The sequence below is a fragment of the Lipotes vexillifer genome, unplaced genomic scaffold (genome assembly GCF_000442215.2).
Source record: "Lipotes vexillifer unplaced genomic scaffold, Lipotes_vexillifer_v1.1 scaffold491, whole genome shotgun sequence".
NCBI lineage: Eukaryota > Metazoa > Chordata > Mammalia > Artiodactyla > Lipotidae > Lipotes > Lipotes vexillifer.
This window is the reverse complement of record NW_006770548.1, coordinates 1,480,508-1,491,848: the sequence shown is the minus strand read 5'-3', so window position 1 is coordinate 1,491,848 and position 11,341 is coordinate 1,480,508. Positions and strand designations below refer to the sequence as shown.

The 11,341-nt window shown below is 40.5% G+C and overlaps 1 protein-coding gene across 4 annotated transcripts in view; it reads left to right on the top strand.

Annotated features, from left to right (window-relative positions):
- RHOA (ras homolog family member A) overlaps positions 1-11,341 on the top strand; it is a 51,833-nt gene that overhangs the window by 26,306 nt on the left and 14,186 nt on the right. Inside the window, exon 1 of one of the 4 annotated variants that reach the window (XM_007446196.1) lies at positions 10,208-10,289. The exons of the other annotated variants lie outside the window; for them this stretch is intronic. Coding sequence (XP_007446258.1) covers positions 10,208-10,289 — 82 coding nt within the window. Of the gene's footprint in view, positions 1-10,207; positions 10,290-11,341 lie in introns of those variants that run through there. 4 annotated transcript variants of the gene reach the window in all.

Below are 11,341 nucleotides of genomic sequence, written 5' to 3'. Positions count from 1 at the left end.
GATCCATGAACACAGATATCTTTCTATTTATTTAGATCATCTTTTTTTTTTTACCCACCCCTCCCCAACTTCCTTTTTCTCCTTACTTGTACGTTGAACCTTAGGCATTTAAAGGTGAAGAAGCCTTGTCTCCTACCACTTTGTAGAAAATAAAAGGGAAATTGCCAGAAATAGCAAATACTTGAATAATGCCATTATAGACTTTTTTCTTTATATGAACATGTCTAATTCTCATAACTGCCCTATGGGATCGCCTAGTATTCTCATTTTACAGATAAAGAAATTGAAGCACAGAAAGGCTAACTTGTCCAAGGTCACACAGCTAACCAGTAAGGGGCAGAACAAGGCCCTGAACTAATAAACAATTGGTTCCAGAGCCCATATCCCTAAACACTCTACTCTCACCCTTCTCTCCCCTGCAAACATCAAGAAGCAATCCTGCAGGTTTTAGTGTCCTTTTCTCTCTTGGTGACATTGTGAAACATTCAGTTAAGGGTCTTTCCTGGTGGTCCAGTGGTTAAGACTCTGCACTCCCAATGCAGGGGGCCCTGGGTTCAAACCCTGGTCAGTGAACTAGATCCCGCATGCCACAACTAAAAAGATCCCGCATGCTGCAACCACCCTGGCGCAGCCAGATAGATATTTTAGAAAGAAAGAAAGGAAGGGAAGGAAGGATGGATTCAATTAATATGTAACTTATGGTGATTGATTACTCTAAATTACTTCTCCTTAAGTGAGTTTTCCATATATTTGATCAAAAGTCCTGTGGTTGTAAAAATTATATTTCACGTTTTCCATAGCTTTCTATCCTTTTATGATTTTTTTTGTACACATTCTTTTCAGAATGTCATTTACATACCGGGGGAAGAGAGCTGCCAGATTTGTCGAGTATGTTTGAGTTGCTGTGAAGTCATCGATTTGGTTCTAGTGTGTCTTAAGTCTGTTTACTCTCATGGAGGGGTTCAGATCATCATCTGTCAAGCAAGGGTGGTAGCTTTCTGAGTTTCAGGAAGCTCTGCTACAGTAAGACTTATAAGTGGTGGCCAGCTCTTTTCACACATCTTTTTACAAGTCTTAATGATTCCCTCTGTTGACTACAGCCTATTTGCGCTCCTGCCTGTCTTGCTTACCTGGTTGCAGTGTCGGGGAGTGGTCTGTCCTTCAGACACTTTTCAACTGTTAGAGTGGCTGCTTCCTGCACTTGGGTAGGTACACTACAATGATGCATTAACATTCAGTTCTCTCCATTTCACACAGCAGTCTGGTGATTTCCTCATGTTTGTGTAACCATGATGTTGACTCACATTTGTCTGAGTAGCTTCCCGAAGGCTTTCTGGAGCTGTTTAGCACCTAGAGTTTAGTGTACAACATTCTAGAGTCTTCCTAGATTAAATTGGATTGGAAATTAAAAATAACTCACTGAACCTAAAGCAAATATTGTAAGGCACTAATAAGTGACTTAATTCCCTGTATTTTTAATCCTTTAGTCTTTAGTTTTCAATTAATGAAATAGTCCTATTAAGGTGACTACCTAGGACACTTCAGTGGTTCTCAAAGTGGTCCCTAGATTAGTGGTGTTAACATCACATGAGAACTTGAAATGCAGATTCTCAGCCCCTACCACAGAACTACTGAATCAGAACTTCTGGGGGTGGGTCCATTAATCTGGGCTTAAACAAGCCCTCTCTCCAGGTGATTCTGATGCATGTTAAACTTTGAGAACCTCTTAATCAGTGTATGCACTATAGGGGTAAAATGAAGCACCCACCACCTACCAGGTACCCCAGAATAATTTTCAGTGAGTCTTAAAATTTCTCTGAAATCTGTTTATCTGCTTCTTAGTGATTGATAGTCTAACCTACTCTGTTACTCTTTTGGCTTCTGTTAAAAATCTCAATCTATATCTTAGTATGTTTCATAGGTATCTTATTTCCCCAGTAGGATTGAATTTCTTAGTTCAAGGTAATCCTTTTTCACAAAAGCAGCTTTCCAAAATGGCCAGTAAACACAGGAAAAGGTGTTCAACACCAGTAGTCATCAGAGACATGCAAATTAAAGCCATAATGAAATATCACTACACACCCACCAACTTGACTAAAATTTAAAAAGTATCGTTGAATGGGAAGCATTTACTGCTTGTGGGAGTATATAACTACTTTGCAAAACTGTTTAGTAGTATATAATAAAGCAAAACATTCTCTTAGGTATAAACCCACAAAATTGTTTAGTAAATAAGTATACCAAACACGTGCAAGATTTGTCATAACAGTATTCCTAAAAGGCCCAAATAATCAGTCAAGAGCAGGATACGACACAGCTATGAAAGTAAACCAAGTGCTATTTGAAGCAACCTGGATGAATCTCTGAAAGATTGTTAAAATAAAGTAGCCCCAAACAAAGTTCAAGATTAGCAAAGAAATTTAAACCCAGGCAAAACCAGTCCACAGTGAAAGAAATCAGACTAGTCCAGGAATGACTTAGGAGGAAGGGGACATGGGACCTTCTGGGATGCTGATGGTGTTGTTTCTTGATCTTGGTGGTAGTTACATGGATGTGCTCACTTCGTGAAATACCTTAAAAAAATTTTTTGTTGTTGTTAACCCCAAAAGATTAACTCCTGGGGTATTAATCAGTTCTTTTAACACTTCTTCCCTTGTGCTTTGTATCATGGTTTTCTTTATTGCTTCCCTCTGACATCTTAAGACTTCTGAGATTTAGTCTTTGTTCTCTTTTTTTTGTAAAACCTCCCCCACCTTTTTTTTTTTTTTTTTTTTTACATATGCAGTGTAAGTTGAGAGTGATTGAGGAATAATCAAGGAAGGTTCATCTCTCATGAAGTAATCGTCTACTAGGTGTTTATTTGGGTTTTATAGGCTCTTATAAAATGCAAATGTAGCTGAAAGAGTTGAGCCTATCATTTACACTTTCTATATTATTACTGTACTCTATTAGTTTTCCTCACACCTACCTGAGAGCATGACTCAAGGAATTGAAATTTGTATTAGAAGAATTGATTTGGGGAAGAAGAGGCACTTTTAGAAAAGCCAGAATAGGTGCTGGCTTGTTGTTTGCTTTCATTCCATCTAAGAAAATGCCTTTTCCCTTTTGCAAATGGGGTCTCACTTCATTATTAGAAAATAAACTTTTTAGAATTAAGAATAAGGCAGTGGTTTATATTCAGGGTTCAGCATTACTCCATTTGTGTCATCATGAGGAAATGTCCTTACATAGATGATTTGGTAAGGCAAAAGAACTCTGGAATAGCCTAAGTTGTCTGGGTAAACCTAGGTTAAATAAAGTTTTAGCAGAACAGTATAAGAATTGGGGGCAGCATTCAGAAGCTTACAGGTCAGCTCATAGTGGCTGGAAATCATCATTTTGGAACACAGCCTCCACCATTAATAATACTGGGACAGACAGGGTTGGGAGAACATAACTTTGAGACTAGATAGGAACATGAGCCACAAACTAAAGCTCTCTTTATCTCAGAACTGCTTTGCCTGTGTTGAGATCAGAGTTCTTTGGCTTACTGCGAGGACTTGAGCAGAATGCATCTGCCAGAGATAGTACTGGGCATCACTTCAGATCTGCTGCTACCATATCTGGGCTCTCATTGGGAGCTTGAAAAATTCTAGCTTGTGGCTTGAGTAAGCTGATTATCTTGCTGGTACTTTGATGACTGCCTAAGGAATTTTTTAGAAAAAAAGTTGGAATGCTAGATCCTGGGCTAGATGTCCTTTGCAGTAAGACCTTATGCTACTTTATTTTGGGACAACTCACATAGATTGTGTCCTGAAATGAATTTCAAGAAAGCCTTTTTTCTGCTTAAAGGCTACTAATAATATTAAATGATTGTTGCCAAATTAGTCTCCCAGTACCCTTCAGCAGCTCTTGGCTTGTGTAGATGGAGATGGTTTAAGTTGCATGTTTTCTCTTTATAAGTAGATTCTTCCAGAGACCTTAACCTGGGCCAAGTATAGGTCTCACCTCTTTAGAGCAATGTAAATCACTCTGTAAGACACATGGAGGTGAAGCTCCTTAGTTAGACTTGGGTCCCTAATGTTTTGAGGTTAAAGATACAGTAACAGAATTTTGTTAGGTGAGTAATTTCATTTGAAAGAAATTTGGCTTAGTTACCAAAGCAAGCAGAGTTTGGGTTAAATAAAGTTTCAAATTTTATATCTGAATCAAGTCAACTTTTAATTTTGTGAATCTGTCATTTAAGACCCAAAGAGCTCTGCTTTTATTGCTTTATAATCCCTAGGTTCCCACAGCCCCCTCCTGGAGTTCAATTAATTTGCTAGAGTGACTCACAGAACTCAGGAAAATATTTCACTTTCTAGATTACCGGTGTCTTATAAAAGAAACAGCCAGATGCATAGGGCAAGGTATGTGGGAAGGGGCACAGAGAGCTCTTCTGGTGTGTCACTCTCACAACACCAACCTGGAAGCTCTCTGAACCCTTTTGGGTTTGGGAGGGGCTTCATTATGCAGGTATGATTGATTAAATCACCAGCCAATGGCGATTAATTCAACCTCCAGCCCCTCTTTCCTCTTTGGGGGTGGGGGGTAGACTGAAAGTTCCAACCCTCTAATCACATGGTTGGTTCCCCTGGCAACCAGTCCCCATCCTTGGGGATTTTCCAAAAGTCACCTCATTAACTTAAACTCAGGTATGGTTGAAAAGAGCTTGTTATGAATAACAAGACACTCTTCACCCTGATTACACTGGAGCTATTTGAGGCCAAAAGACCAAATATTATAACAAATAACTCTCCATTGCACATATCACTTAGGAAATTACTGAGGTTTTAGGAGCTGTGTGCCAGGAGCTGGGATGAAGACCAAATAAGAAATATATGTATATTTCTTATTATAAATATATATCATAATATCACAGTTATACACAAAAATGGTTAAAATGGCAAATTTTGTTATATATTATCACAACTTCTAAAAATAATGCAGTATGCCAAAAACCATTGAATTGTATACCTCTTTCCCAGCTTTATTGAGATATAATTGACATATAGTATTGTGTAAGTATGTACAAAGTGTTAGATACACTTACATTGCAAAGTGATTACCACCAAAGCATCACATCACAAAATTACCATTTCTTTTTTTTGTGGTGAGAACATTTAAGATTTACTTCCTTAGAACTTTCAAGTATATGATACAGTATCATTAACTATAATCAGTATGCTTTACTGAGATCCCCAGAATTGTATACTTTAAATGGATAAATTGTATAGTATGTAAATTATATTTCTTTTTTTAAATATTTATTTATTTGGCTGATCGGGTCTTTAGTTGTGGCATGTAGGATCTTCCATTGTGGCGTGTGGGCTCTAGAGCACACAGGCTTAGTTGCCCCGCAGCATGTGGGATCTTAGTTCCCCAGCCAGGGCTCGAACCCACATCCCCTACATTGGAAGGCAGATTCTTTTTTAAATTAATTAATTTATTTTAAAAAATTGGGGGGGACTTCCCTGGTGGCACAGTGGTTGAGAGTCTGCCTGCCGATGCAGGGGACACGGGTTTGTGCCCCAGTCCGGGAAGATCCCACATGCCGCGGAGCGGCTGGGCCCATGAGCCATGGCCGCTGAGCCTGCACATCCGGAGCCTGTGCTTCGCAACGGGAGAGGCCACAACAGTGAGAGGCCCGCATACCAAAAAAAAAAAAAAAATTTGGCTGCATTGGGTCTTCATTGCTGTGCATGGGCTTTGTCTAGTTGCTGCGAGCGGGGGCTACTCTTTGTTGCGGTACATCGGCTTCTCATTGTGGTAGCTTCTCTTGTTGCAGAGCACAGGCTCTAGGTGCGCGGGCTTCAGTAGCTGTGGCTCACGGGCTCAGTAGTTGTGGCACACAGGCTTAGTTGCTCCACAGCATGTGGAATCTTCGGGACCAGGGCTCGAACCTGTGTCCCCTGCATTGGCAGGTGGATTCTTAACCACTGGGCCACCAGGGAAGTCCTATGAATTATACTTCAACTGAGATATTTCTTAAGAAAGATTCTATATGTGTGTGTATACTCCACTGTATAATATATAACACACTGTAGAATAACATTTTTTCATATGTGTCATGTTCCCCCATCCCCTTTCCCCCTGACCAATTGGACATCACATGCCTTTCATTGTGTGTCAGTTGGCACAGGGCTTCCATGACATGTTTGCTTAGTAGACCTGGCCTATTTTATCTGTTTACTGGCAGAAATTTAGGCTAATGGAGTTTGGTTGATTTGTAGGGCTCTTTGGCAATGAGTAAATCCTTTGTTGTCTATCCCAATTGCACAAGTTACATTTCAGCATCCTCTAAAATTGGAAGTTTTAGAATTGTGTACCTTACATGCTAGAACAGTTTTTCAGTTTGAAAATATATTTTAATAACATACTGGCCTTATACTCAGTAAAATATAGTAACTCTAAGCTTCTTTTCTCATTAGTAAAATGAATTATAATTAAACCTGCCTTTGGAGGAGTTCAGGATCAAATCAGTTCCTATCAAATGTGTAACAGGTACATTGTGATATACCAGTGTAAGTTGTCATGGTGGCTGGTCAAGGTCCACGCAGTTTAAGATCTGTTGTAGTATAGCATATTTTGAAACTTATGACACCATTTGTATCGTTAAAGAGAGAACCAGAGAATGATTAGCATAGTGTGTTTTTTGAAGAAGTTGTATGTCAGGTAATAGGGTGAGGCAGAAATGGAGTCGAGAGCCACAAGTAGCCTGTGATTTCAGTTTCCTGAGACTGTAGGTTTTTCATCAGTATTTTGGGGAAACATACCCCTTCTTTAGACTTTATTGCTCTGTACATGGATCCCATTCAGTGTATCCTTGCCATTAATGCAGCTGGGAATAGAGTTCCAAGGGATAGGCCAAGCCAGAAGCATAGTCCCTGTCCTGGAGGAACTTAAACCTCGGGAATGGATATGAGTCAATCACAGGGAAATAAACTGCCACATCTCTCACATAGAGTAGGATGCCTGGTAAAAGTGGTTAAACTATGTATAAGAACCAAGAGCAGTCCAAAGCCCCAGTTTTAAGCAGCATCTCATTTTTGGGAGTGGAAGCCGTAGGACCAGAAATAGACTTTGAAACAGAAGGTGGTAGTTGAGATGGACAGGTGAGTTGTTCTTTTCTGGGGAAAGGGAAACATTTTTCAAAGAAGGCATTGCTTTGAGCTGAGGTGGAGGAGTTTTACAAGGCCAGTTAACAGAACCAGGTGTATAAGGAATGGAGAGAAGTTGTGAAGATAAAATAGGTTGCTGTTAGAATTTCAGAGGGTCATAGAGGTTAAGGCTGATGTGTCTTGACCTGATTTTGGCATTGACCTTCTAAAGGCCTTTGAGCAAAGGCTGATGGGCTGAAGCCCAGGCATAGGAATGGAGGATTTGGCTGCAACCGGCAAGATAGAAGGGAAGTGAGGAAACCAGTTGGATTTTTGCTTTTTTTCCAGGTAGTGAGTACTGAGGACTTGAACTGAAAACAATGACTGTAGGAATGCAAGGGGAAGTGTTAGTGGTGGAAGTGAGACCCGTGAAGGGGTAGAATTCTCCAGAACTTGACAGTAGTCATAGTGTGACGAACAAAGGAAGTAAAAGAGTCTTTTAGCCTCAGGGTTTCTACAGTGAGTTGAGTGTGTTAGGAGTGTAATTTTGTTTTTGTCACCAGGATTGGGGGAACTGGGAAGAGACTTGACAGAAGTTGGGATGATGTCTTGGAGACATTGAATTTGATATGCAAGCAGAGCACAGAGGTCAGGTGTGTCTGGAGTTTGAGAACAGGGACTGGGTTAGAGATAGAGATTTGAGAATCATGTGCATAGAAGTAATATTTGAAGAACTGAAACCCCCAGAGATAGGTAGAGTATTAGGAGAGTGAGGGGAAAAAAACAATCTTGAAGGGAGTCGTTAGGTGTGGAGGCTGTAGCTAGGGAGACGGAAGACTTAAGAGATCAGCACATCAGCATATTTTGTCAAGGAGGTCCAAGGATAGGAAGGTAAGCTGGTAAAAAAAATATCAAGGAGAATGAGGACTGGATTTTGTGAAGGTAGGTCATTAGTGACTTTTGAGAAAGTTTCAGTAGAAATTTGGGCAGAATGCAGATTGGAAGAATTTAAGCATGTGAGTGGGTGTGAAGCAAGCAGAAATTTGTACCTTTTCTTTGAAACAGATCAGAGAGAGGAAGGTTAGTAGAGGAAAGCATGGATGTGGAGATTTCTTGTTTTAGAATAGGGCACCCTGTACTTTATTGTAGACTGAAAGAAGGAGCCAGTAGACAGGAGAGATGAAAGTGATGTGGGATACCACAGGTGGCAATAGTGTATGAATTGAAAGGTGCTAGAGGACCTAAGGTTAGGCCTGGGCAGGAGAGAGACCCTAGTAGTAGTAACTGCTCTTCACTGAGTGCCTTTCATAATGCCAGACCTTGTAAAAGATGGCAGAGATTCCACATACCTCCTCTAAAGGGGTGCTGCACTGGAGGGCTGTGGTGTGGGCTCCTGAGAGTCGCTGAGCTTTCTGCTCTTGTGACTGCTGAGTACCAAGTGTGGGATTACATGGGACACTGCACGTAGCCTCTCAGTTGCTTTTCTTGGGCACCCATTTCTATTTACATATGGATGGGAAATATATTGCAATATTGGTTGTATTGTTTTCTTTGTTAACAGTAACTGCTTAATGTAATTTGCTGATATTTGGTTCACAGCCAGAACACATTGTTTTTTGAGATTTGAGGAAAGGCTGGTTTTGTGATGCAGAGAACATAAACTCGGAGTGGGTACTTTCTGTGCCCTTTTAGCACCATGAGAGAGCTCCTTTCAACTGGAGTGAGGGTAGCGCAGTAACTTATGCTGAAGGTTTTGAACTGAGGAAAAATATAAAGAACTTTTAAAAGAAATATACAGTCACTTGCATACTATTACAGGTAACTTAAATAGATATAATTGACTGTTACTGGAAAAATAAAACTCAAAGCTCTTAAGAATTATATCTGAAACAATTCAGACTCTAGAAATAGAAAGTGATACATCTGGCAGATAGACTGCAGAGAGCTCAGTGTGATTTCCTTTCTCAAGCTGGCAAGCCATGTACTTTAAAAGATATTGGATTATAACAAAGTGGAAAGGAAAGATACTAGAGTAAAAAAATTCCTGGGTCATTTCAGGAAAAATTAGTGAGTTTCATTTTCTGATGTTTGTACTTTTCACATCTGATCAACAACTCTGGTTGTATTGCCAGACTCCTAGCATCCCAGAAATTACCTTGTAATTGTAGGCTTTCATTTTCATTTTATCCCATAATCACTTGTGATTTCTGTCTTTGTCATCAGTAGAAGCTGAATGGTTTTATACTTTTCCTGGGCAAAATGTTCCCCAGGGAAAATTTTCAAGAGCCTTTTTTGGTTGCTCCCTGGCTTTTTTTTTTTTTTTTTTTTTTTTGGCGGTACGCGGGCCTCTGACTGTTGTGCCCTCTCCCAATGCGGAGCACAGGCTCCGGATGCGCAGGCTCAGTGGCCGTGGCTCACGGGCCTAGCAGCTCCGCGGCACGTGGGATCTTCCCAGACCGGGGCACAAACCCATGTCCCCTGCATCGGCAGGCGGACTCTCAACCACTGCACCACCAGGGAAGCCCGCTCCCTGGCATTTTCACTTTGTGTGTCCTTAACCGCATTAGATTTAGAGGAATTATTTCTTGAGAATTGAGTGCTTTCTAGGAAGGGTGCTATTCAAAGATAGCAGCCTTTTTTTGAACCAGGGAAGTTCCTGATGCATTTTGTTTGCATCCTGGAAAGTCCTGGTTCCTTGACTTTGGGCATAAACCAGTACCAAGTTAGGCCTGAGATGGGTAAAGTATATAAAGTCTTGGCATGAATTTGAGAGCATGAGAAAAAGTAGAAAATGGTTTGTGAATCCTTTCAAGATGTTAGCAGTCAGACTGAATATAGAGGAAGGACTTTTAAAGAGGTAAATTCATGGGCTTCCCTGGTGGCGCAGTGATTGAGAGTCCGCCTGCCGATGCAGGGGACACGGGTTCGTGCCCCGGTCCGGGAAGATCCCACATGCTGCGGAGCGGCTGGGCCCGTGAGCCATGGCCGCTAAGCCTGCGCGTCCAGAGGCCGTGGTCCGCAACAGGAGAGGCCACAACAGTGAGAGGCCTGCGTACCACAAAAAAAAAAAAAAAAAAATTTAGTTTCTAATGTTTCTTTCATGTACTCCAATGGATTGTCTCATCCACTCCAGTTTGAGAAACATTCCCTTCAGACAACAAGATTTTGTCAGTGAGTATGTATTGTTGAGGATTAGTTTGACTATAGGTAATGGGGACCTGAAAAATACTACCTTAAACAAGACAGTTATTTTTCCTTCACATAAAAGAAGTGTGGAAGTAGGCAGTTGGGCTAAGCTGGTGGCTCTCAAGATATCTGGGACCTAGGCTCCTTCTACCCTTTATTCCTCCAACTCCAGGGTGTGGCACTCATCTCCATATTCTAGGACGACTTTTTCTAAACAACCCTGACTCCAGATTTAAGCAGCAGGAAGGAGGAAGAGGGTAAGAAGGGCATGAGACTTCAACTTTAAGGAAGACTTCCTGGAAGTCCCACAAAATACTGATTACATCTCAGGGGCTAGAACTTTGTACATGGCCATACCTAATATAAGGGAAGCTAAGAAATATAGTCTTTTAGCTGGGCAACAAAGTGCACAACTAAAAATTGGAGTGCTGTTCTAAGAGGTAATGGTGGGAATTAGGGTTGACCACTAGTCTGTGCCAAATGGAGGGAGTCTTTATGCTTTTCGTTTCTTTTTTTTTATTAACAGCTTTATTAAATATCCACGTACCTTACAATTCACCCATTTAAAGTGTACAGTTCAGTTGTATATAGAATATTGATAGGGTTGTGCAATCATCTGAGAATGATTTTGGAAAAATGTCATCACCCTATAAAGAAACCTCTCTATTCCCTTGGTAGTCATTCCCTATTCCTCCCTCCTCCAACTTCCTTCCCCTGGCAATCACCAGTCTACTTTCTGTCTCTGCATTTGCCCATTTTGGACATTTCAAATAAATGGAATTACACAGTATGTGGTTCTTTTTAGCTAGCTTCTTTCACAAATTGTAATGTTTTCAAGGTTCATCCATGTTGTAGCGTGTACTAGTATTCCCCACACACACACTTTATTGCTGAATAATATTCCATTGTGTAGATAAACCACATTTTATCCATTCATCAGTGGTTAGACATTTGGTTTGTTTCTACTTTTTGATGATGATGAATAATGCTGCAGTGAACATTCATGTAAAGTTTTTTTTTTTTTTTTTTTTTTTTTT